We start from the raw sequence: 22,142 nt of genomic DNA on the forward strand, positions 1-22,142 counted from the left end.
AGCTTTGAAAACGGCCAGAAAGCGACCCTCGAGCTCGCTAGAAGGCAAGAAGTTCCGTCCCAGGGCGATATTATTCGACCTCCGTTCAAAGAATATTCACTCAACTCGCCAAAAGCCCCAGAGCTCGCCAAAAAGAGCATGAACCTTGCCGAGAGCCAAAAACGAGCAAAAACACAAGCAGAAACACAAAAATAGATGCACCAGTTCTTCACTGCCGCTTGTTTTTACGCACTCAGCGCTAGTAGCTACCGTGAAGCCTATTTTTATTAACCTGGAAAAGTTTACTTACCAAATGTATCCAAAACATGCCACAAACTTCCAAACTGACGCTCAAACCTTTCCGATGGCCAAAAATGGCCCTGTAAAAGAGTCGCCAAAAAGCCAGGGAAAAATCACCGACTTCTGGAAGGCGAAAACGCCGAACAAAAGCGCCGTTGAAGATCAAGATCAGCCGCTGAAAAAATCCCCCAAAAAGACAGCGAAAACGATGACAGAAAAGTCCTCCCCTGAAAAAATGCCTGGTAAAAAAGCTGGAAGCCCTGGTGACAAGCGGCTTGAAAAACTCGGCCAAAAAGAGCCCGTTAAATCGAAAATTCCAAAAATGGATGACGGCACGTCGAAGTTCTCTGTTGGGAGCGTCAGAGCTGTTTTAAACAGAGCCAAGTACGTTTTAATCCTCTTTTCTAGCGACTAAAGTACTTTCTTTATCCCAGAAATGATGATAGGAAATCTGGTTCCTTCGTGCGTTAGCGCCGCTGCGACTCAACTTTCAATTTTGTAAAATTGTGAAATGATGATTGTCTGCATTTTTTCTGTAACTGATTCCCAAACCTGCATCTATCCGATTTAAATTCAGTATATATAAAAGAGAAAATTACAAAATCGTGCTCAAGACATGGGAATGGGTAGGGAAACTCGATGAAAAATGATCCTCAGCTTCTGGGCTTTCTAAATCTGTATTATACTCCCTCTCTACTAAGCCCAGAAAAAAGCTCATTTTTCATCGAGTTTCCCTAGGAATGGGCGATCTCTTTGCCAGCCTTGTGCGAGTTGGCCGATCTTTCATAATCTAGAAGAACTCTTTATCGTAATTCCGCCTTGCCAAACTCAAGTTAAACCGATTTTCCTGCGAAAAGTTGCGACGTTTTTAAAGCGACTCTTTGTGACTTCCCAATTTCGACTTAATTAGAATTCCATCACGTGGCTTCCCACAGTAACTGTTAAAAGACGAACGTGCAATCAAGATGCACCAAGCACAAGTTGCTACTGATCATCTGATCATTATCGTGGCTGGCCCCTTAATCAACTCCGCTTTTTAAAACGCGACATGCTGTGATTTCCTGCTGGGGTGACTTTTCTAAAACAATTCTAACAAAACTCGGCAAAAGATAGATATATATATATATTTATTTAACAATATCTATCAGCAAATCGGTAATGAAAACGACGGTGATAGCGCATTCCACAAATAAAAATCGTTGATGTTGTCGAAAGTGCCGTCGAAGAAGTCGTTGTCGTAGTAGTGGTCGTTGTCGTAGTAGTGGTCGTTGTTGTCGTGGTGGTCGTTGTTGTCGTGGTTGGCTCATCTCCTGGTAGAACTAAACAAAATAAAGATTTTCATCATTTCAAGTTCAACTCTAAGATTTTTATCAATTGTCAACTGATGACTTTTGATAATTGCCCCGAAAACGAAAGTCCGAATTAGCGACACCAAGCGAGCAGATTTCTTTTTTTGATTTTTACCTGAAAAGAAGACGACAAAAGCAATAAAGCTGAGGAAAACAAGAAGCGCAACTATTTTCTCTTTCATCTCTACTCTGGATAGTTTATCACGATCTTCCATTTTTATCAGGGGTTTCTTTATTGACATTTTCAGCATTTTGAGCCAGAGTCCCTCCAATAAGTTATTTTGAACTTTGACTGAAAGCGTCAAAAATGTCGATAAAAAAACCCCTGGGTTTTATTGTCTTCGTAAAAGAAAAATTATTCTTGAGTTTTAATAATCAAAAGGACTCTCAACTTCTTAAATCTTTCAAAAAGAGGGCGCTCTAGGAGGAGAGCGCTCGCCGCGGGCGGGAAACAAACGGTGAATTTACAGATAATCAGTAAAGACTATCATTATCCTTGTTCAAATTTATGATAAAAATCATTATTTTTATAAATAAGATGCTCATTTAAAAGAATTTTATTTAAAATCTGTCAAAAATTCCGATCAAAAATCGAAATCTTGGCTCTAGAATCAAAGATAATCAAAACCGGAAGTCGAATTTTCGTTCAGTCAGATAAAAAACTTTATTTGAATTAGTATTACCATCCATAAAGCGTTGAAATTTAGTAAAAATGCGACTTTTATCATTTTTCTAGTAAAAATTTGTTTTGATCATATCTTCGGATTGCGATGAGTAATTTTCGATCTGAAGCAATCATGACAATCCTCGGATCATAGAGAATAATTGAGCCCAAAAAAAATCCGAAAAAATAAGTACCCCTGGTCCCTAGGCGAGTTCGTAACTTTTTCTTAGATCTCGCCGCCTGGGCACTAGAATCGTAAAAACCAAAATTTTTTTTCAAGATTCTTGAATGGCAGTTCAAGCTTGACATAACTGCACTTTTAGATTTTCGAAAATATTACGTTTACGATGTTTTGTCAAAACCGAAAATTTATATTTTTCCGTCCCACTGCGAATCCTTTCACGCCAACAAATGGCCCTGCAAGCACGACTTCAGGTTTCGTTCTCGATTAATTTTCCTACTTTTGATTTTCGACAATATATGAACGTGAAACAGGGCCCTGTAAAACCTTAGAAGGGTTGATATCAGCGCAATATGTGGACGCATGGATGAGGCACGACAAATTTGGATTCGCGGTTGAAATAAAAGTTCCTGCAAATCTTCTTGATTTCTCGATTTCAATGGATTTTCAGGGCAGTAATTCATTCAACATACAGGTTGTAAAATGAGCTCCGGTCTCCGATAATTGTTTAATTTAGACTTGGAATTTGGAATATTGGAACTTCTACCGTGGCAATACTTTTGTTGTGCTTCATTCAAAACGTAGCCCAGAAGATTTAGAAGATCGTTTTTCAAAACTCATTGTTGTTGAAGGCCTCAATCTTCAAAAATATCGTACGTTCAGCTTCATTTATAAACGTTCTTAAAAAATTCTAGCAATCATTCAATTCTACGGAGGAAAAGTAAAGAATCACAACTGCTTCAATGGCAACGTACTAAGTCGAAACAATATTCCTCAGATAGGAAGAAGCTATGAAGAAATTCTGGATAGAAAGAAGTTCAGAAAACGAAATCTTACGAAAGCATCAGTTCATAACGTCAGAAAATTATACTTTCCACAAAAAAAATAATATTTTAGGTCGTGATACGGAACAACAAGCTCTTCGTCAATCCTATTTAAATGAATGAACTGTACATGCTCGAAACTGTAACTAAGAAATATATTTTTACAAAAAAGATCTTCTGTTATTTCTGAGACGCAGTTTTTGATCAGGAAAGTTTAAAGGAAGCACACGAGCTGCTGAATTTGATCAAATGTCAAGAAACTTCGGGCAATTCATTTGAGGTTCTTTTTTGTTTTCGGTTTTTGGTTGTCTGCTATTTAATAAATTTTTTCCACTGATAAAGTGGAATAAACAAGAGAATCGTAAATATGAAGATTCTTACGTCAGTCGTTCTCGCTTCAGGAAACGTAGATAGAGCAGTTCTTACGAAGAAATATTCTGAGAGCCTTGAATATCTATTTTTAAGTTTCATCACAAATTGGAGAAGTCCGCAACGACCTGAAATGTGGTAAATCAGCAGGTTTTGCCATTTGTTCCTCTGACAGTAACTCGTCCAGTTGCTGTAATCATGCTCATGGCCAATGCCGTTCTTCTCAGTCGAACACTTGCGACTGTCCCACTTGTGTCGATTTCTCGGCGTTATCACGTGGCCTCCTGCAGATAAGGTCCAAGTTAGCGCAAGGAAGGGGAAACCGACTGTCTAAATATAATTCTTGAGCTTTCAGTTTCGCTGGATAACCCGGACAAAGACTATGAGCCGACAATTAAGGGTCTTTTGCTACAAAACGCAGACCTGTCGCTAGAGTGGGCAATGACCAAGATCCCTCACAGCCCAAATATCAAGAAGATTCTCGATCGAGTCAAATTTAGAACTTCCGAGCTGATCAAAAGCATCGAAACAAACGATTGCACCACAGTTGATATTACCGAACCAGTCAGGAAAAGAATTTCAATGCATGTGAAAAAATTAAATGTGAGAAAAAAAAGTCTTTTTAAAAATTTAATGAAAGCACGGAGCTTTTGACTCAAGTGGCTAACATTCAAGTCAACGAGCAATTTGGAGCGATCTTTGGCCCTGTGATCGATGAGTACTTTGCCAAGTGCACTTCGGCGAAAAAAGACAAACTTCTGAAAAGAATGAACAGGATTAACGCAGTTGTTACTCAGTCCTGTAATGAATTGAATTTGGCCTGCCCTGGGTTTAAGAAAGCATCGTTCTCATCGGAAGAAACTTCGGGTAAGACAAATTGAAATTCATCAAAATTAAATTTTTTTATTTACCAAATCATTTTCTTAGAAACCGGGCTAGCGCGTGCTCGACCAAGATTTTCGTCCTCCTGGTCATCCATTAACAATATTCCGGGCCCTGCTAGCTGGCAACAAGGCGTAAACAATATCGCTCATAATCATCCGAATGCCTCTCAAAACCGACCATACGGTCGCCCAAGTCACACGCCAACAAACAGTCGTCCTCACTCGTCTAATAACTGGAGTACAAATCAAAGGTACAATACCCAGTCGTCAAAATTAATACTATGAATCTTTGAATAGGCCTCCTCAAAGCGCATGGATTAAGATTCCAAAATTCAGTGGCAAATTTTCCGGAAGAAATATGGACGAGAATTCGGGTATTTCGGTAAAACATTATAAAAGAAAATAATTGTTTTCAAGGTCCTTTCGTGAACTTGTACAAACATCGAAAAGATGGAAGCTACAATATTCGCCGTCACTTTGAAGGATAACTAATTTGTAATTTGTATCTAACACTTTTTTAATAAAAGACAAAAAATCAAGTTCAAAATTTATTTGAATTTACAGAAAAGGAGAAAAGTGCACAGAAGAGTTACTTTGGAGATTGTTTGCGTTCGAGTTTCTTCAGATGTCCTCGAATAAATGGCAGAAGTTTCTTTGCTTCCTGTACTTGTCGGCTGTAGCGCTTGAGTTTCTTGTCAGTTTCCCAATCTTTCGCCTCTGCGTTCCGAAGAATCGGGTTTGGCCTTCCATCATCGTCGTGGTGCCCGATAATCGTGTGGAGCTGGAACAGGGCTTTGTAGATCATTCGTTCTTGAGTAGAAGCTGCAGGAGGATCCGCGGTTTTTGGGCGGCCATCGAGGGGAGAGTTGCTGCTTGATTCTTTCAAGAGTTCTTTGAGTCGCGTATCCAGTCCTAACGGGCTTGACTCTTCAGCTGGTTTTATCTTATTCGCTGGCAAGTTGAAAATATCATCTGATTTCCGCTTTCTCGACTCACTGGTCTTCTTTGGCTCAAAGTTGATTTTCTCGGTAGCTGGCATAATTCGCAAGTAGAGGTACAATTAGTGTACTGGTTTTATTTTCTAGTAATGCCTAGGGGCGAATTCAATTATGAATTTCAAAAGTCAGATTGCTCGGTATTTATAGCGCGCGGTGGGTTTGATACAGCTGGTGCTAATTCATAGCTGCAGATGGCGCTTTTTCTCGAAAAGGCCGGGTGCAAGGCCAGCTGATTCTCGGGCCCTTGGATCGATCGGAACATTGGTTTTATTTTTCTTCACAAATTTTATTTCATAGAAACAGGCATTAAAGAAGTGCTTTGATCTTCAAACATGTTTGTAAGTTCGATTTCATATTTACGTGGCTTGTCAGATCGGACATATCGAAGAAGTTTCACTTCAAGTTTTTTTGATTTGTAAAATGCTAATTTAAATCATTACCTGATCCAGCATTTCTACTTTTTCTACGTAGTCTTTCTCGTTCGGCCGTTTCTTCTTTCAGTTTCGCCTGGTCAGCTAGTTTTGGCAACTGTCTTTTGATCAAATTGAACTTTTCTGAAATACGAGAATAGTCAACGGGTGTTTCCGCCATGTCAAACCGATGATAGCTTTGTCGGAGTCTTGATCGTGACTTTCGTCGTATTCGTCTGGGTCAAGGATGACCGGCGCCACCGTTGGAATAAGTAAATGATATTTGTGTTGGGGCTTTTCTTATCAAGAAGGTTAGTACATAACCGGATATTTGCAGATTAATACCAACAAATTTCTCGCGGAAGTTCCTCAGCAGGCGGCGCATTTCTTTCGTTTGGATTTGTTCCTTTATGTCTTCAATTGACTTCAAGTTTTTCCGCCGCCTTTGTGGCAGACTGCGGAAGTTGGAAGCACTTCGTCGTTCATGATCGATGCGTTGTCGCTCCAACTCAAGATAGTTGACGCTCTTTAGAACGGGTTATCTTTTTCGATTGAGAAACTTCAAATTTTCGAAATTCGATAGGTCAAAAAAGCTATGGCAACGATGGCAGATAAAAACCATTTCCTGTCCGACTATCAAGCTTCTACTGCCAAGGTGCCTTAGTTTAGCTCCCAAGCAGTATTTACAAATTAACAGATCAGCTAATAATTGCTCTCAACTTTCAAGATAGAGTCAATACTGTTCCTTTATGTGCGTCATGAAAACCGCCGCTGCCGAAAACCGTCTCATCTAATTGCCGTCGTAACCGATCGTTTTTTACATGTGCTTACAAATATTTTTAGAAAATTATAACTAGTTATTTTCTTGATAACTGGCACCCACGTTTGTCTTGTCTATAAAAAGTCTTTTGCTTATCTTTAAAAATAGACATTTCTTGTATGGCTCAAACTCAAGAGAAACTGTTTTTTTTATCAAAAAAGTCATATCTAAGCTCAGCTTGACATTTTTACGTGCGAACTCTTCAAAATTGCGTTAATCCCTGAGCAAATTTGCATAGGTCGATACACTTTAAAATTTGTACTGTATCTTTCTTACCGATGAAGGTTCGTTTCTTTTCTTGCTCCTTAGATTTTTGATAGTTTCTCTCGGTTTTCGACGGACTTCTTAGGTCGTATTGCATTTTTGATTTAGATTCAAGTGGGAGCGATAGGCGCCCATCAGCAGATTATTTGCTCGGAAAGTCAATTTGTGTTGATCCAACTCCTTTTCCAGATACTGTAAATGTCATGTTCGCCTGTAGCAGTAGCTCATCAGAGAAGGGCAATAAAATTTTACGCCACCATGTGAGAGGCGAAACCACATGCGATCATAAGAGCGCACTTTGCATTGTCTGAAAACTACTGTTGGTGTAGCACAGGCGTTTCCCATCGCGATCGTTGAACTCCACCAACTGACGAATTTTACGCTCCGTCAGTTCTCCGATGCCTCGGGGCGGTGGAGGAGCATCTTTGCATCTATTATATTTCTCCGTCCGACTTATTAAAATATGGAGCTATTTTTAAGCTCGTTAAGATTTTTCGTCAAAAGCTTTACAGTAGTAGAGAAATACAAGTATTTAATTTGGTACACATTATGTTTCTGGACAGGATGGAAAATGGTTTCTTCAAAAGCTTATTCAGAGAGTCTTTCGCATCGTTACTTGCCAAATTCAAATACAGTAAGTTCATAACATGATTATATATCATGAGGCTAAAAATTAAGATTGATGGAGAATACACAGACGCAAAGAAAGCAAAATTCTTCATGTGGGAGGGAGAAAATCCTGTCGCTCCGGTAGAATCTGAAGCGCAGAAGCCAAATTACTCAAAATTACTTTCAAATTACAACGAAGAACAAAGATCTGGGAAAGTCCCTTACGTATTTGACTATATCCCGTCAATGTTCTTGAAAAGCCCGTCTCTGCAGAAATCCTATAACGACTTTGCGATAAAGCACGGCAGTGGATTACGGAAGCAAACGAAGGGGACAGTTCTGCTGACGTACTACCGTTCCGGGTCAAGTTTTCTTGGACAGCTTTTCAATCAACATCCTGATGTGTTTTACCACTTTGAGCCGCTCTTTCCGTACTCGAGGGATTGTTCGTCTGATTCTCCTGCTTTCAAGGTAAAAAAATCCGCTTATGTTTTCTAATTTTTTGTAGAAAGAGAAAATCGAAAATCTTGAGAGAATACTGTCATGTGACATGCCGAACATGCGAAATCTCACCCAAAAGATTCAACACTTCAACCCAAACCTTTACAACTCAAGGCTCTGCCTCTTGACTGGTGCATGTTTTCGTTTCAACTCCCTTAGTCTTTGCGATCCGCGGCTGTGCCCGCCAATGCCCGGTGGAGAATTGAAATGCTCGAGTTGTGGGCCTCTAAATTTGGAACTGACGGACGACCTCTGCAGGGAGAAAGAAATGACGGTTGTGAAAACGATTCGAATATGCAACGGGTCCTGGCTAGACTCGATTTCTAAGTCAATGTCTCTCAAAGTCGTCCATCTCATTCGCGACCCGCGAGCCATCGCCAAGTCCAGACTATCAATCCCTGACGACCCAATTACAGAAGCAGAGATCGTCAAAAATGTTACTGACTTGTGCAAACAACAGATGCTGACCTATGAAAAATACTTTGGAAGCGATGACTACTCAACGGTTCTTTATGAAGACCTGAATCGATTGCCGTTTGAAAAGGCTCAAGAAATTTATGATTTCGTCGGTTTGACCTTTCATCCGAAAGTGAAAGGCTGGATCCGACAAAATACAGGCGCTTCAAGGTTAGATCTGATAGAAATGCAAATCTTTAATAATGTTTAGGGTACGGCGAGAATCTCTCGATCTCAAAGATTTCCACGTCGCAAAACGAACCATGATCGATGACAAAGAGGTGATTCTGTACGAAGACAACGCTGGACATAACTACACGAAAACGAAGTTCAAGGTCAAAGAAACTCAAGATATGCTCCTTCAAAACAGCATGCCCGACATGTCGAAAATAATCGTCGAAGAAGTCAACTCACCCGACAGAAAGAGGACCGTCGTCCACAATCAAATTCTCGAAGCGAGAAATCCCTTTGGCACGTATAGAAACTCGGCGACGGTTTTGGAGACATGGCCAAGCAAACTCCCGTTTGAGATAGTTGACGGGATTCAGAAGGGATGTAGTGAGCTTATGGAAGAATTCGGTTACAAGTTTGTACGATCAAAAGAAGAATATGAAGATAAGAGTACCTCGTACCTGCCTGAACTTCAGTGAGATAGAAATCTCGAAATTTCGTTACTGTAAATAAATATTCTCCCCGTCGATAAGTGGTTGAACGCGTTCTTCTTTGTAAGGTTTTTTTTGACTCATTAACACGGACCAAATTGTCAGCCAGGGACCGGTGAAGTCTAACTGAGTTGGTTAAGTTTTTCATCATCGCCTGAGGAGTTAATGCAAAAATAATTTTGCCAAGATAAAACGAATATTTAGCTTATGGTTTCTTGATTTTTTTTTTACTTGCGGACAAAGTCTTAGTAGACATACCACTAGAAAAATATTATAGCATACAATAAATAAGATACACTGCATTTTTTCACAAGAAACTTCTCAAGTTGATGCTGAAGATTGAATGATGATGAATTTATTGTGGAACTGAGACAACTGTTTAGTTGAAGGCCTTTAGAAAAGGTAATGGGCATTGTTGAAAGGATCAAATGGATAAGGGCAGTATCCGAAATTAGGATTGACGTTTGGATTCTGAATCGCTGGCTGAGCAGGAAGACCTCGGGCGAGCATTTTGCAGCGCCACTCGTTCAATCGCCATCGCGCTGGGCCGGGCTGGTTCACTGACTTGTCGCTCCAAAGCCGCTCGGCTAACAAAACCCTTAGAATCGGAAGAGATTGAGGACAACTTACCGACAGCGCTAGCGCGGGGCCAGATTCGCTGAAGAATGTTCGTTCCGTCGACGAATTCGCCCCACATCGCCGCTGAACCGCCCATGACAAGTTTGTTCTGCTCAGCGGTGCCGTTGAAGTCAGTTGGTTCGATAACGTAGTATCCTTCCCAATCAACACCGTATGAGATGATATTGAGATACCAAGGGGAGGCGAGAATGGCTTTGTGGCCAGATTTCGTGACAGCATTCATGGTGTCCTTCCATGTTCCAGATCTTCCCTTCCAAACTTCAACGACGGTTTCATTTGAGATTTTCACGCCATTGACAAATACTTCTTCCCAAACAACGTAGTTCTTCTTCAAGTCATGTGCAATGTCAACCATTCCTAGCAAATAAATAAACTAGAATTTGACTTCTATATTTTCTTACCTTGGACCCAAACTTGTTCTAGCTGAGCATATGTAGTCAAATTATTCTTCGCCATATACGCAGTTATATCTGGGTTAGACTTCCAGCAGCCAAATGGAACTTCATCGCCGCCGAGATGCAGGTAGCTATCGCGAAAGACTTCGTTGACTTCGGTGAATAGTTTTCGCATGAGATCGTAGTTTTCTTGGTAGATGGGGTTGATTGGCCCGTGGCTTCCGTCGGGCTCGCCATTGCGGTAGCAAGGAGTCAAGAATTTCGGGCCACCGCCGGGTCCCCAAGCGTCGGTATGACCGGGAGTGTCGAACTCTGGAACAACTCGGACTCCTAGAAGATGATTTAATGGTTGCTTCTCGCTGATAGAATTTACCTCTTAGGCGGGCGAATTCGATGATGTCTTTGATTTCGTGAATGGTGTAGACATGGAGTGGCGTGTAAGATCCAAGGAAGCTGAGTTCGGGCAACACTTGCGATTCATAAGGGAAGCTTTGCAGGTCGACAATATGCCAGTGAAGAATATTCATCTTATTCCAAGAAAGAGCGCTAGAAAATGCGAGTTATTGCAAAATCTATATTTTAGGACTCACGTGATCTGAGCTTTGATGACGGAAATAGGAAGATAATGTCGGGAAGTGTCAATTAAAAATCCTCTGAAGGGAAATCTCGGCCAGTCGGTAATCATGGTCGAGTTTACACTCGGTCGGTAGTCAATATTGTGAATCATCTGCGTGAAGCTCTCCAGTCCATGAATTACTCCCCACTCGGCACTGGCTGTCAATTCAACTTTCTCGGGCGTTGGAGAGCCGACTTGAAGGGTGTACGATTCGTTCATATTTTGAGAAGGGTAGTTTTCGCAGTTGATGATTTTGACCTCGATTGTGTCGATGATTCCAGCGGCAGAGGAGGCTGAGAACTTGAGCTTTTTGGAACTAGAACTGGCGATTTTGAAGTGGGAACGGATCAGATCTTGGTATCGCTGGAAGATGTCGGGGATAATGTCGCATTGGGGCGACTCAGGAGTCAGAACAAACTGGATATTTGCATCTGAAGAGAAATTGAGTGATTGAATACATTCCGTTAGTGTAAGGGCTTGATTGCTTTTAAAACTCACCTAAAATTTGAAATTCCTGCGTCACCGCCATACTCTGCGGCAAAGGCCAAACCGTGCCATCGTACTGCCACGGCGGCAGAAATCTATCAGCTGCATTCGTTAGCGCATTTCCAAGAAAAAATGCCGAAAGAAATTTCATTTTTACATTCAGTTACGATTTCTCTAAAAAACGAAATTGAGTTTTTACTGCCGTATTTTCTGCCGGCGTTTCGATTTGAAAATGGGAGTAGTTCACACTTGAATGGCAAAAACAGACAAGAATCGATAAAAATTTTATGCTCTCGCGCCCTGACCTAGAAAATTAGGGAAAATCGTTTTTGAGCTTTATTCTGAAATTTTTTTCAAAAATTCTAGTTCTGGCTGTTCATTCTGCTTTTCGATTTCTTCAGGGAACATCGTTCCAACTGCATCTCTCGCAAACTCGGCAAAAATTGGCTCTTGCATCGCCTGGTCAAGCAAGAATCGAATATCCGTCGAGCTTCGCTCTGAAACAATCTCTTCTAGCATTGGCCGCAAGTGGGGATTGTACAAGTGCCGTTTGATCAAGTCTGTGTTCAATCGTTCCAGTCGGTGGCCTTCTACTTTGTCTTGAGATATTACAGAGTCGATTTCCTGAAGAAAGGGCTGATTAGAATGTTTGAAAAGTGGAAGGGAAAACCACCTTCAATCCAGGTTTCTTGGCGGGTTTGCGCTTTCTCGGGACACAAGTTGTTTTGTGGATCTTGTAGCATTCCACTTTACAGTAATTTGACAGGCAGGCAGGGCATCTGTACTTTGGGCTTTCTATCTTTCAAAGAGTTGAAAAAAATCGGATATTTTAATTTGAAAATGTGAGAAAAAGGTGATTTTCGATAAAGAAGAGGATTAAAATTGATTGAATTACTCTTTCCTTGCATTCCACGCAGATCTTCACCGGCTTGACTTCAACTTCTATCGTTTTCACTTGCTCTGGCTTTTTGAAATTTCCATCCCTTTTTGAATTATTGTGATTTCTGCTCCCTCCACGGCCTCCTCTTCCTCGACCTCTTCCTCTTCGGTGATTTCCTCTGTGATTACTCCTTTCTCGTTCGATCTGTTCAGTCATTTTCTTAAAAAGTCGGGATCAGCAGGAGAAACTCTTGAAAATTGGAGATTTGAAAAGAGAAAATCGGGCGGAACATGCGCGCTTATTGGCCAGCGGCGCTCCCGACCGAGAGATTGAGCCGCAATTTTTTATGCATTTATTCTCAAGAGAACAATAATCAGCTGTCAATTCTGACACTCTTTAGGTTTTTTGAGTTGAAAAAAGTGTTGAGAGATAACGAGAAGACACGAAAACATGAATTTAGTAGAGAATGTTATCTGGAAATCATTTTATCATGTATTAAAAGTACCTGGCTTTAGTTATGAGTCTTATTGTCTACGATACGAAGTATGAATCAAAGTAATTAGTCTCGTATAGCGGAAAATCAATTTATTAAATATCCATTATTCTTAAAAAACAAGTTGTGGTCTTCACTAACAGAAAGAAAAAATCAACTGTCAAACAACTTCACTTTCAATTTATTTCGATGCTTGTCCATAATTATTTCCCCGGAGGAAAATTTTTGTTTTCAGAACAAAAGTTCGAAAAGCAAGAAAAATGCCGCTGGAAGAGCTGAAACGATACGCGTCACAAGTCAAAAAACTCTGCGACAAGGAAAAATATGGCGATGCCGGTCAGCTACTCAATGCGTTGAAGGAAGAAAAAATCACAAAAGAACTGCTCGAAAGCTCGAAAATCGGTCATGTCGTCAATGCACTGAGAAAGGGGGCACAAAATGCTGGACACACGGAAATCGCTGCTCAATCGAAATGTAGATTTTGATTATATAAAAATGTATATTTATATATAAACATAAAAATTGCTCTGGAAAAGAAGTGATTCACTTCATGTATCTATATTTATGAGATTTTAAATTGATTTATTTATGTCTTAGGAGGGAAACTCCCTTATTTGCCCGCTGAAATCGAAACATAAAGAGTCAAGTGAAATAAAGATTTACAGCTACTCGCCAGAATAAATATCAATCCTCAATTGTGAATTGCCAATTTTCAATTGCGCATCGATTTTATTCTTGAATTCAAAACAGAGACGCTTTTTGAGAAATTCCTATGTCAGGAATTTACGTTTAAGTTTTTCCTTTCTAGCTCTGATCAAACAATGGAAAGCGCAAATGGCTCAAAACGCGGACAATGGGGGAACGCCGAAAGTACAGAAGACAGAGAGCAGCTCACAGAAACGCGAAAAAGAAAAGGAAAAGCTGCCTGTCGCGAATGATTCTTCTCCAAATCTCGGCGCTTCTATTCAACCCACTTCGGATCCGAGCAGAAACAAATGCAGAGAACTTCTTCAAAAAGCCCTTATGGTTGATAAGGATAAATACCAACCGCAGTTTGTTAGCCTAATGGCCGCTAAAATTGAAGGTATTCGACTGATCCTTAGATTGAGGGTAGACTCTACCCGGTAGACGGGTTCTTTGAGTCCTTATTCTTGATTTCAGAGGCAATCTTCACCTTCCACGGCTGTTCAAGCTCAGACACGAAGTACCGAAACAAAATCCGATCTCGCTACTCCAACCTCAAAGATGCCAAAAACCCGGAGCTGCGCGACTCGGTCATGAGCGGCATCATCTCCGCCGAAAAACTAGCCAGCATGAAGCCAGAAGAAATGGCGTCAAAGCAACTTCAAGAGTTGAGGAAGAAATTTACTAAAGAAGCGATTAATGACCACCAAATGGCGCAGAACGAAGGCACAAAGACAGATATGTTTACTTGTGGAAAGGAAAGAGGTTCACGATTTTTCTGGAAAGCAGTTTTCTTTTTTGAAAATACCAGTTGGCATGAGTCGCCCAAAGAATAAATCGAAAGAGCATAAACTCCCGTAAACACGCAGTTACGGCTAGGGAGTTGGCATTTTCAGTTTGCTCAGCGCATCTGTGACATCATTACAAGTAAATATTTAGCGAGTGAAATTTCATTCCATTTCCTTTCACTTTGTAGGATCACTCGTTCGAGACCATTGATAAAATAAAAAAAAAATGATGTGATTGACATTTTTATTGAAATCAAAAATGAAAGAGATATAAAATGAAAAACTTGAAATTCGTATTTTCTTAATCGCAGATAAAGGAATATTCAATGAAACTTCTTTTTAATTCACAAATGTTCTAAAATGAATCCGTATATCATTTCTATAAAAAAATCCCGCTCCACCATAAAATATCTTTAACCTCTCGAAAGTGCAAGGGCAAAGAATGCACATACACCCAGCTCCAAACCCGATCTGCCGATGAGCCGATGACGACCTTCGTTTACTGTATGAGCTGTGGTAATCGATGGAAATTCTGCTAGCTCCTTTTCTTTTGTTTTCCCTATTTTTAAAATTTACATTTACATTTTTTCCGGCCATGTTTAAATTTAGCCTGTACAGAAAGAGAAAAAACTAGAACTAAAAAGGTGCTTTTTAGCTTTTTTGAAGCATGAGCTTTCTTTTAGCTAAAAAAGAAACTGGTGAACAGAAACAGAATCTACCATATTTTCAATCTACTAGTAGTATATTTATATGAGTGAACATACAACTACATGTGAGCAAATACGAATTCATAAATACAGAAAAATCCTCCCTGACAGTATCCCAATCTCAAAGATCTATCAACTTAAAACTTGTATCCAAAATATTTTGCGATAAGGTTATTACGTAACTATAATTTTTACTGCCCAAATACTGTCAACTGAAAATCTACAAAGTCTTGTTACTGTAACTTACTCTCACCTTTACTTACACTCAGGATGAGTCACTCATATATAACTTTACATTACTATTCTTCTTTTCGTAAAAATAAACCTTTGCCCGACCAATTTATCAACCCAAAATATTCAGAAAATGGGCGGAAAGGATCCGCAAGATCTGTTCAAGCTTCAAGAAAAATCGGCAAAGGCAGCTTTGGCGAAGTTTGGAAAGCACAAGAGATCAAAACGAAGAAAATCGTCGCTGTAAAAATCATCGACCTCGAAAAGTCAGACGGTAAAAACTCAAAAGCAAATCGTTTTGAAAGAAAGATAATGACGTGAAGAGCAAATAAACTGTGACAGAGACAAGTCCGATAAATTTTGATTTCAGATGAAATTGATGATATTCAACAGGAAATCGCGATGCTTTCTGAATGTTCCTCGCCCTATGTAACTAAATACTACGGTTCCTATTTGAACTCAAAGGAACTTTGGATCGTTATGGAGCTGTTGACTGGCGGATCGGCGAATGATCTGCTCAAAAGTAAGATGCACATACTCTTCCTTGATCTCAACAGCTTTCCTTTCAAGTGGGTAAGCTCGATGAGGTCTACATCGCTGTTATCCTCCGCGAAGTCTGCAGAGCACTCGATTATCTTCATTCAAAGGAGCGCAAAATTCACAGGTGTCCAATTTTTCCTCTTAAAATTTAACCCCGTGTTTGCAGAGACATAAAAGCCGCCAACGTCCTGCTCACGGACTCTGGTGACGTCAAACTGGCCGATTTCGGTGTCGCTGCGCAAATTTCAGAAACGACGATGAAAAGAAATACGTTTGTAGGAACGCCGTTTTGGATGGCACCGGAAGTTATTAAACAGTCCGCCTATGATTATCAAGCTGATATTTGGTCCCTAGGTAAACTTTGAAAGGTCTCCTGGAAAGTTAAACTTCTTTCAGGAATAACTGCCATAGAACTCGCCAAAGGCGAGCCTCCCAAGTCCGACCAACACCCGATGAAAGCTTTGATGAGCATTCCAAATGATGCCGCTCCAGAACTCGACGGTGATTTCAGCCGAGGTAACCTCCGATTTCTTAAAGTTTTCCTTCATTTGATCCTTAGATTTTAAACAGTTTGTTGCCAGTTGCTTGAACAAAGAACCTCAAAACCGCCCATCACCAAAAGACCTTCTCAAAATGAAATTCCTCAAAAACGCGAAAAAGAACTCGATTCTTCAAGAGCCAATTAACAAGTTCAAAAAGTGGAAGAAACGCAATCCGACGGAAGAGGACGTAGAAAATGAGCTTGATGCCACAATCAAGGTTGGTTTTCTTGATTTTCTCGCTAACCTACTTCATCATTGTTTCTCATCAAAGGGAGCCTACAATAACTTTGAAAAACTTGAGGTTATCAGCTTTTACACCAACGTTTTTTATTTTCTTTTAGTTGGAACGCTTCCCAACTTGCAATTGCAATCTGTATTTACAGATCATGTCTTTTTTGGACTTTCCAAAATATGACTTCTTTACATTTTGTTTTGATTCAATCTAAAATTACCATTAGTTGATACCTAACTGGGACTTCGACACGGTCAAACCTGCCAAAACTCGTCCTGAAGCGTCGTTCATTCAAAGACAGCCATCTCCCAAAGAAGATCGCCGTCACGCAAGCCCAACTCGCGCGGTCAGTCCCCTCGCTCCCGCGCAGCCTGTTCCCGCTCAACCTTCCCAACCCGCTCCGACAAGGCCACAATCTCACGTAACAGCCGCAGCAGCAGCAGTTGCATACAGTAACAACCGCGTCCCATTGGATCCTCCCACTGATCCTGCTCCAGCTCCACCCAGCGATCCAGCTCCAGTACCAGTCATTCCAAAGCAAAAACGTCTCCTCGACAAAACGACACGACTGTTGAGAAGTCGGCGTCGTTATATGATGTCGTGGCGCCAATTCTGTCAGAAATGAAGACGCAGCATAAATATCAAGATTGTGTAAGTTGGAATCAAGGAATAGAGTACCTTTGAAGTCAAAAGTTTGAACTTGACGAGTCTTATTTACTTTTTTAGACTTCCGCGCTGGACGAAGTGCGAATCAGTCTACTCAAGCTGGAGGAAATCCGCCCAGGAATCACAGACAAGCTTGTAGCCGAACTAACACAACTCGTCCGCGACCCCTATTCTGTTAATAACTAACTGTGTTTATTATAACTGCTCTCCACCACCAATTTTTCTCCAGTTCAAAAACTCCTCACAATCGCAACTTTTTCTCCGCTCTTTTCCGCAGTCCTTCATTCCTGAAATATCTTCATCCGCACAAGCAGCTGTCTAATTGAATATATTGCTACTTTTGTAAATATAAAAATACAACCGACAATCCACTTCTTTCCAATTTCAAGCATCGTACGAGAAAAATGTGAAAAAGTTCAAAAATCCTTGAAATTTTTATTTTTAATTCGCTCCTGAAAGAAAAACTGATTACTCAAAATGTAATGAAATTGTAATTCATTGAATTCAATGAATTTCATTCTACCTCCACCAAAATATTCTAGACCTAAAAATAGTCTCTTACGGAGCCGATTTTCTAGAACATCGGGATTGCTCCTGTTATTACTGATAAAAGGCTCACAGTGTAAAAGGAGTGAGCGATGACGCAAAAGGCTGCTGCAAATCCTCATCGCTCGGCGGTGGTCCAGACGGAACGCAAGCATGACTATTTATACTCAAAAGGTAAGCCCTCCAGACTTATTTTTCGTAATAACAAAATTGGCTAGACTATCATGTTTCGGGGCCAAGGGATCACAATCGCGCCATCTATCGGGCAAAGACCAATACTGATAATGTTAAGAAAATGTTCAGGTAAATCGCTTAAACTTTCATATCTTTTAATTATTTTAAACTTAAGCCATGAAAAATGTTCTCGGAACTTCGGCATCATCCTCGGTTTGAGACGGTGCTTGTACAAAAGACCCAGTACCTTCGTTTATCAACAAGAATTATCAAGACAAAGCTCAGATCGACCGCCAGGAGACGATGTTCTACGGAGCTAGGGATGTCGGAGGCGAGGACAGATACAAGTATTTCAGAAGGCCAAATGTTCCATTCAGTCAGGTATATATCCCCTTCAAAGGCTCTTTTCTAGTGTTTTCAGGCTCCAGCAGACGTAATTCTTGAGCCACCACGCCAAGTTGTCCATACAAATGATTCGGTCGTCCAAAGAACTCGTACACTCGCCACACAAACCGACTACCGCGATCAAGAATCTCAAACCGAACCTTACTCTCCCGACTACACCGTCGCCCCTGGTCAAAATCCCGAGATCCTCTCTCTCGCAGGGCTCAAGTACAAACGTGGCCTGCCAGCGGGCGTCGCCGAAGTGACGATGATCGAGCGTGCGCGCGATAAACGACGCTGGGAGGAAAGTCTCCCGCCGCTCAACGACCCGGCCCAGATTCACAAGCGGCGGCTGATGATGGAGCAACGCGAAAAATTTGAATGGCAACAGCGTGACAGAGAAATTGAAGAAATCCAAAAAGAAAAACTTGACGTATGTACTCTTTTCTAACCGGTTTCCTTTTCTTATTCCTTTTGTAGATAATGAAACAAGAATTAAAAGCTGAACATGAAGAATTTGCCGGATTATTGGAAGAAGCACTTGAAGAGACTGCGGTCAAGCTCGCGAAAGAAGCTGAAGTAAAAATAGATAAAGTAAAGAAAGGTACTATTCGTCCCTAAAACTCCATTTTCAATCTTTTCTTTCAGAACACGTCAAGAAGCAAAGACGAATAAAAAAATATGCACACATAGATACGCCATATCTAGGAGAAGATTACAAGCGAGACATCGTTAAGGATTATATTGATTATGGTTCGGAGGTGAGCTTTTTTTAGCCAACTTGAAATTCTAGTGTTGTTATAGACATATGCACCGATCGCTAGACACGGTCAAATCGGCGATAAAACGAGCAGCAAGTACCACGTGCAGAGTAAATATCTCGACACTTATGAAGGCCTCTGCGCGCTCGAAAGATCCATCGGGAAGAGTCTCACAGAAACGTACATCCGCGCTCCTGCACCAAAACAAGGACCTGGCAAGGACGGCTTCGTTCGACGCAAGGACAGGATGGACTGGGACCTCAAGGAGTCTTACGACATCATTCAGAAGCAAAAGGCCGAACGAGAGCTCAAGCGACAGCCGCGATTGCTCGTTGAAGTTCCTCCACCAGCACCTCGACCAGTTACTCCTACTTGCGAGGCGCCAGGCGAGAACTTCCAAAAGAAACAGATCGCCGCAACTCTTCTTCAAAAACTCCTGCGAGGAATGGCTTCGCGACGAGAAACTCTCACCGAGTTGGATAGACGACGCGATCTCATCGAAGAAGTCAGATCTACTCACATTCTTCTCGAGTCCGAAAAGAAGGCCAAAGATGCCGAGAAGCAACGGGTCATGGATCGAAGGAAGGTCGAAAAGGACATGCGAGCAGAGCACAATGAGGTCTCAGAGATTGTCCACGGCGTTGCTGGAAAGAAAGCGCAGAGAATCTTGGACTTCTTGCAGAATGAGCTTATTCGACTTCAGGATGAGCGAAGGTAAGATTTTCGATGAAATTCTCTCCTAAGTTCTCTTATTTAGATGCCATGCATTCGCAATTCTAGCAGAGCGAAAACGACGCATCCGGGAAGCCGAGGAAGCTGGACTTCGCCAAGAAGAAGAGCGCCGCCGCCGAGAAGAAGACGAAATCTGGCAAGAAGTCGTCAAAACTCGCCACCAGTCCGTCGACCAGTACTTGCTCAAGATCGCTAGCGAGGCAACCAACTTGGCTGCTGCTGAGCTCGCTGAAGAGCAAATTGAAAAGATGGTCGATGTTATTGACACAAACCCTCGTGGCCTCTCGTCACGGTGAGTCTTTATTTCTTATTCTTATAAACGATTTCACGGCTTATTTTCGCCTCCAATAGAAATTCACATGCCTGAATTTTAATTTTATTCTTTCCTAGCGACCAAGCTGCGGATATGGTTCACAACTTCTTGATTCCCGAGGTCGTCCGACGAGAGCATCTTGAAGAACCACACCGAGAACGAGAAGCTCGACTCAAGGCTGCTCGAAATCTGCTCTTCCCGATTGTCGATGGAGACGAGAAAGAGTGCCAGACCGAAGAATAATCCTCCGATTTCTTCAACTTTGTTACTATTCCTCTGAGTCCATATATTATTCAATCTCTTTATTCAAATATTTTTCTATTCAACAAATCTTTTATTTATAATAAAGAACTATATTTTTATACAAAAATTGTGTCTCGTTTACTAAAAAACGTGGATGAATTTGGATTTTTCTAGCTTTTCTACTTTATTTTCGTAATAGAATGGCAGCTCCACTCTCGCCTAGAAGTAACAACACTGGAAACATAACCAAGTCTTTCCAAAATGCTCATTATCCGGCGAACTTGTCAATTTCCAGATTTTATGTCAGTCAACGAATCTCGGCTCATTAACCGAAAAACGATACGACAAGGGATTGAGTATCCGGGAGCTCAAGGGCAAGCTTGAATTGATAACAGGTTATCTACAGCTGAGCCGCTGGAATTTCATTTTCTGATTGTTAGGATGCTCGCCTGCTTCGATGAAGCTCTCGCTTGAATCGAGAAAGGGCGAGAAGATTTGCGACATGGACGATGATGAGCGACTTCTTGGATCGTACCCAGTCGAGGACTGTTGCGGAATTAGGGTCATTGACCCAGAATCCTTTGACTGGTCCGACTTGAACAAGATCGAGAAACAGGAAATGGACGATGATACCTACGATACTTTTAAGCCGACTTCAGTTAAGCCTACTGTTCGCGAATACAAGGTATATCAGTAAATCTAGCTCATATTCATTTCGTTTTCAGAGAATTCACAAGCTGGGCATGTTTAATCCAGAAAACCAAAAGAAAGCGCTTGAAGATATGGAGGCGCAGGAGAAAAAGGACAAAGAAGCAAGAGAAAAGTAGAATTCACTGCCTTTTTCGCCTTATTCATTTTATTTTTTAGCTTCAAAGTTGGCCAGCGATGCGAAGTGACGTTGAAATCAAAGGGCAAACAACGCGGCGAGGTCAAATTTGTTGGAAACGTGTCTTTTCAGCCCAACGTCTGGATCGGAATCCAGCTCGATCTTCCGTATGGCAAAAACAACGGAACAGTCGAAGGACAGAAGTATTTTGAATGTCCGAACAATTTCGGTGTGTTTGCCAAACCTGATTCGGTAGAAGTCGGTGATTTTCCAAATGAAGAAGATGATCTCTTCTCGTCTGAGGATGAGATCTAATGAACGCCTTAGTTCCTAGTTTTTTGTATTGAATAACTTTCTGTAAAACCCTCTTTTAGTATGTAAAGTTTCTATCTCTATGTTCCTAGAACAAGCTTTCAGCAGTATTCCCATTTGAAATTTTCAAACATGTCATGATATAAACAACATTTCCATGAAAACAAATCTTCTACCAACTTTCAAATACTTCCCCAAGTTTCACCTCTGCTCATATCCCGAAGCTCTTCACATTATTTTTATTTGATTATATATCGTTTTTTTTCAATCCATCTCTTAAAATGTTTTTTTAGAATGACTTGGTGATAAAATGAGGCTTATAACTTCAGCTTGAAGACGCGGAAGCCAGCATCAAAAATAAATATGTGTGATTTCTTATTTTATTTGTCGATAAAAAATGACGCAAAAGCTATTTCGTTAAGGTATCTTACTGTTAATGTTAAAATAATTTAATTGTACTACATCATGCTGCACCAATCTTAAGACTGCAGTAAAATTAAGAAAAGAAATAAGTGTTCATAATCACGAAGTAACTTCAAAAGAAATTTTTAGACGTAAGATGAATAGAATAGTCGGATTTCGTCGATATTTGACAACTTCCAGCGCCTTGTCTTGGCGAAATCGTCGGGGCCGAACGACTATCGCCGGCTACGGTCCAGCGCATTTCGTGAAAGATGTCGAC

The 22,142-nt window shown here is 40.9% G+C and overlaps 10 protein-coding genes and 1 long non-coding RNA gene across 11 annotated transcripts; 8 read left to right on the forward strand and 3 right to left on the reverse strand.

Annotated features, from left to right (window-relative positions):
- Positions 1 to 2,553: 2,553 nt before the first annotated feature.
- LOC145700843 (uncharacterized) lies at positions 2,554 to 3,448 on the forward strand. Its single transcript, XM_081778169.1, has 5 exons — positions 2,554 to 2,727; positions 2,788 to 2,948; positions 2,991 to 3,126; positions 3,169 to 3,329; positions 3,371 to 3,448. Exons 1-5 carry the CDS (start codon positions 2,640 to 2,642, stop codon positions 3,410 to 3,412), a joined length of 588 nt encoding a protein of 195 aa, XP_081634295.1. The 5' UTR covers positions 2,554 to 2,639; the 3' UTR covers positions 3,413 to 3,448.
- A 600-nt stretch (positions 3,449 to 4,048) lies between these two features.
- On the forward strand, positions 4,049 to 5,116 carry LOC145698998 (uncharacterized). The gene is made up of 4 exons (XM_081776243.1): positions 4,049 to 4,533; positions 4,594 to 4,801; positions 4,848 to 4,924; positions 4,968 to 5,116. Exons 1-4 carry the CDS (start codon positions 4,434 to 4,436, stop codon positions 5,036 to 5,038), a joined length of 456 nt encoding a protein of 151 aa, XP_081632369.1. The 5' UTR covers positions 4,049 to 4,433; the 3' UTR covers positions 5,039 to 5,116.
- A 710-nt stretch (positions 5,117 to 5,826) lies between these two features.
- On the reverse strand, positions 5,827 to 6,480 carry LOC145698999 (uncharacterized). Its single transcript, XM_081776244.1, has 4 exons — positions 6,304 to 6,480; positions 6,147 to 6,257; positions 5,989 to 6,102; positions 5,827 to 5,944 (listed from the first exon to the last, which is right to left on the reverse strand). The coding sequence occupies exons 1-4, from the start codon at positions 6,341 to 6,343 to the stop codon at positions 5,835 to 5,837; spliced, it is 375 nt and encodes a 124-aa protein (XP_081632370.1). The 5' UTR covers positions 6,344 to 6,480; the 3' UTR covers positions 5,827 to 5,834.
- A 1,024-nt stretch (positions 6,481 to 7,504) lies between these two features.
- Positions 7,505 to 9,298, forward strand: LOC145700842 (carbohydrate sulfotransferase 1-like). The gene is made up of 4 exons (XM_081778168.1): positions 7,505 to 7,676; positions 7,721 to 8,122; positions 8,160 to 8,779; positions 8,820 to 9,298. The coding sequence occupies exons 1-4, from the start codon at positions 7,506 to 7,508 to the stop codon at positions 9,256 to 9,258; spliced, it is 1,632 nt and encodes a 543-aa protein (XP_081634294.1). The 5' UTR covers position 7,505; the 3' UTR covers positions 9,259 to 9,298.
- Positions 9,299 to 9,608: 310 nt separating this feature from the next.
- LOC145697351 (beta-hexosaminidase subunit alpha-like) lies at positions 9,609 to 11,610 on the reverse strand. Its single transcript, XM_081774543.1, has 6 exons — positions 11,419 to 11,610; positions 10,895 to 11,351; positions 10,678 to 10,850; positions 10,311 to 10,634; positions 9,901 to 10,266; positions 9,609 to 9,857 (listed from the first exon to the last, which is right to left on the reverse strand). Exons 1-6 carry the CDS (start codon positions 11,555 to 11,557, stop codon positions 9,664 to 9,666), a joined length of 1,653 nt encoding a protein of 550 aa, XP_081630669.1. The 5' UTR covers positions 11,558 to 11,610; the 3' UTR covers positions 9,609 to 9,663.
- A 7-nt stretch (positions 11,611 to 11,617) lies between these two features.
- Positions 11,618 to 12,566, reverse strand: LOC145697352 (zinc finger HIT domain-containing protein 3-like). Its single transcript, XM_081774544.1, has 3 exons — positions 12,308 to 12,566; positions 12,080 to 12,205; positions 11,618 to 12,030 (listed from the first exon to the last, which is right to left on the reverse strand). Exons 1-3 carry the CDS (start codon positions 12,500 to 12,502, stop codon positions 11,743 to 11,745), a joined length of 609 nt encoding a protein of 202 aa, XP_081630670.1. The 5' UTR covers positions 12,503 to 12,566; the 3' UTR covers positions 11,618 to 11,742.
- Positions 12,567 to 12,977: 411 nt separating this feature from the next.
- Positions 12,978 to 15,291, forward strand: LOC145696050 (transcription elongation factor A protein 2-like). The gene is made up of 4 exons (XM_081773036.1): positions 12,978 to 13,253; positions 13,588 to 13,863; positions 13,941 to 14,216; positions 14,675 to 15,291. The coding sequence occupies exons 1-4, from the start codon at positions 13,040 to 13,042 to the stop codon at positions 14,788 to 14,790; spliced, it is 882 nt and encodes a 293-aa protein (XP_081629162.1). The 5' UTR covers positions 12,978 to 13,039; the 3' UTR covers positions 14,791 to 15,291.
- Positions 15,292 to 15,322: 31 nt separating this feature from the next.
- LOC145696051 (serine/threonine-protein kinase svkA-like) lies at positions 15,323 to 17,582 on the forward strand. Its single transcript, XM_081773037.1, is given in 9 exon segments — positions 15,323 to 15,463; positions 15,560 to 15,712; positions 15,760 to 15,853; positions 15,896 to 16,083; positions 16,126 to 16,245; positions 16,289 to 16,488; positions 16,730 to 17,080; positions 17,083 to 17,154; positions 17,230 to 17,582. Coding segments are annotated over 8 exon segments (1,272 nt in total). The 5' UTR covers positions 15,323 to 15,463; positions 15,560 to 15,591; the 3' UTR covers positions 17,356 to 17,582.
- A 169-nt stretch (positions 17,583 to 17,751) lies between these two features.
- LOC145699852 (uncharacterized) lies at positions 17,752 to 18,021 on the forward strand. Its single transcript, XR_014134094.1, has 2 exons — positions 17,752 to 17,889; positions 17,934 to 18,021. It is a non-coding gene; the product is annotated as an uncharacterized LOC145699852 (long non-coding RNA).
- Positions 18,022 to 18,093: 72 nt separating this feature from the next.
- LOC145699855 (cilia- and flagella-associated protein 91-like) lies at positions 18,094 to 20,361 on the forward strand. The gene is made up of 7 exons (XM_081777110.1): positions 18,094 to 18,270; positions 18,311 to 18,706; positions 18,754 to 18,877; positions 18,922 to 19,034; positions 19,078 to 19,748; positions 19,792 to 20,058; positions 20,157 to 20,361. Exons 1-7 carry the CDS (start codon positions 18,193 to 18,195, stop codon positions 20,320 to 20,322), a joined length of 1,815 nt encoding a protein of 604 aa, XP_081633236.1. The 5' UTR covers positions 18,094 to 18,192; the 3' UTR covers positions 20,323 to 20,361.
- Positions 20,362 to 20,529: 168 nt separating this feature from the next.
- LOC145696281 (tubulin-folding cofactor B-like) lies at positions 20,530 to 21,728 on the forward strand. The gene is made up of 4 exons (XM_081773284.1): positions 20,530 to 20,717; positions 20,763 to 21,007; positions 21,048 to 21,145; positions 21,190 to 21,728. The coding sequence occupies exons 2-4, from the start codon at positions 20,780 to 20,782 to the stop codon at positions 21,461 to 21,463; spliced, it is 600 nt and encodes a 199-aa protein (XP_081629410.1). The 5' UTR covers positions 20,530 to 20,717; positions 20,763 to 20,779; the 3' UTR covers positions 21,464 to 21,728.
- Positions 21,729 to 22,142: the final 414 nt, after the last annotated feature.

The sequence above is a fragment of the Oikopleura dioica genome, chromosome 2, assembly GCF_907165135.1.
Source record: "Oikopleura dioica chromosome 2, OKI2018_I68_1.0, whole genome shotgun sequence".
In the NCBI taxonomy this organism is placed as follows: Eukaryota; Metazoa; Chordata; class Appendicularia; order Copelata; family Oikopleuridae; genus Oikopleura; species Oikopleura dioica.

Excerpts from the sequence above, each read along its gene's own strand:
- LOC145700843 (XM_081778169.1), top strand. The coding sequence starts at position 2,640 with ATGTTTTGTCAAAACCGAAAATTTATATTTTTCCGTCCCACTGCGAAT. Across the intron at positions 3,127-3,168 it reads CCTCAATCTTCAAAAATATC|CAATCATTCAATTCTACGGA; the intron begins GTACGTTCAGCT and ends AAAAAATTCTAG. Across the intron at positions 3,330-3,370 it reads CGAAAGCATCAGTTCATAAC|GTCGTGATACGGAACAACAA; the intron begins GTCAGAAAATTA and ends ATAATATTTTAG.
- LOC145698998 (XM_081776243.1), top strand. The coding sequence starts at position 4,434 with ATGAACAGGATTAACGCAGTTGTTACTCAGTCCTGTAATGAATTGAAT. Across the intron at positions 4,534-4,593 it reads CTCATCGGAAGAAACTTCGG|AAACCGGGCTAGCGCGTGCT; the intron begins GTAAGACAAATT and ends TCATTTTCTTAG. Across the intron at positions 4,802-4,847 it reads AACTGGAGTACAAATCAAAG|GCCTCCTCAAAGCGCATGGA; the intron begins GTACAATACCCA and ends ATCTTTGAATAG.
- LOC145698999 (XM_081776244.1), bottom strand. The coding sequence starts at position 6,343 with ATGCGCCGCCTGCTGAGGAACTTCCGCGAGAAATTTGTTG. Across the intron at positions 6,258-6,303 it reads CTTCCGCGAGAAATTTGTTG|AAAAGCCCCAACACAAATAT; the intron begins GTATTAATCTGC and ends CTTCTTGATAAG. Across the intron at positions 6,103-6,146 it reads CTCCGACAAAGCTATCATCG|AAAAGTTCAATTTGATCAAA; the intron begins GTTTGACATGGC and ends CTCGTATTTCAG.
- LOC145700842 (XM_081778168.1), top strand. The coding sequence starts at position 7,506 with ATGGAGCTATTTTTAAGCTCGTTAAGATTTTTCGTCAAAAGCTTTACA. Across the intron at positions 7,677-7,720 it reads ACTTGCCAAATTCAAATACA|ATTGATGGAGAATACACAGA; the intron begins GTAAGTTCATAA and ends CTAAAAATTAAG. Across the intron at positions 8,123-8,159 it reads CTGATTCTCCTGCTTTCAAG|AAAGAGAAAATCGAAAATCT; the intron begins GTAAAAAAATCC and ends AATTTTTTGTAG.
- LOC145697351 (XM_081774543.1), bottom strand. The coding sequence starts at position 11,557 with ATGAAATTTCTTTCGGCATTTTTTCTTGGAAATGCGCTAACGAATGCA. Across the intron at positions 10,851-10,894 it reads GTCATCAAAGCTCAGATCAC|CGCTCTTTCTTGGAATAAGA; the intron begins GTGAGTCCTAAA and ends CGCATTTTCTAG. Across the intron at positions 10,267-10,310 it reads AGAACAAGTTTGGGTCCAAG|GAATGGTTGACATTGCACAT; the intron begins GTAAGAAAATAT and ends TTTATTTGCTAG.
- LOC145697352 (XM_081774544.1), bottom strand. The coding sequence starts at position 12,502 with ATGACTGAACAGATCGAACGAGAAAGGAGTAATCACAGAGGAAATCAC. Across the intron at positions 12,206-12,307 it reads AGATCTGCGTGGAATGCAAG|ATAGAAAGCCCAAAGTACAG; the intron begins GAAAGAGTAATT and ends ACTCTTTGAAAG. Across the intron at positions 12,031-12,079 it reads CCAAGAAACCTGGATTGAAG|GAAATCGACTCTGTAATATC; the intron begins GTGGTTTTCCCT and ends CCCTTTCTTCAG.
- LOC145696050 (XM_081773036.1), top strand. The coding sequence starts at position 13,040 with ATGCCGCTGGAAGAGCTGAAACGATACGCGTCACAAGTCAAAAAACTC. Across the intron at positions 13,254-13,587 it reads AATCGCTGCTCAATCGAAAT|CTCTGATCAAACAATGGAAA; the intron begins GTAGATTTTGAT and ends TTTCCTTTCTAG. Across the intron at positions 13,864-13,940 it reads AATGGCCGCTAAAATTGAAG|AGGCAATCTTCACCTTCCAC; the intron begins GTATTCGACTGA and ends TCTTGATTTCAG.
- LOC145699855 (XM_081777110.1), top strand. The coding sequence starts at position 18,193 with ATGTTCTACGGAGCTAGGGATGTCGGAGGCGAGGACAGATACAAGTAT. Across the intron at positions 18,878-18,921 it reads AATAGATAAAGTAAAGAAAG|AACACGTCAAGAAGCAAAGA; the intron begins GTACTATTCGTC and ends CTTTTCTTTCAG. Across the intron at positions 19,035-19,077 it reads ATATTGATTATGGTTCGGAG|ACATATGCACCGATCGCTAG; the intron begins GTGAGCTTTTTT and ends GTGTTGTTATAG.
- LOC145696281 (XM_081773284.1), top strand. The coding sequence starts at position 20,780 with ATGAAGCTCTCGCTTGAATCGAGAAAGGGCGAGAAGATTTGCGACATG. Across the intron at positions 21,008-21,047 it reads CTACTGTTCGCGAATACAAG|AGAATTCACAAGCTGGGCAT; the intron begins GTATATCAGTAA and ends TTTCGTTTTCAG. Across the intron at positions 21,146-21,189 it reads GACAAAGAAGCAAGAGAAAA|CTTCAAAGTTGGCCAGCGAT; the intron begins GTAGAATTCACT and ends TTTATTTTTTAG.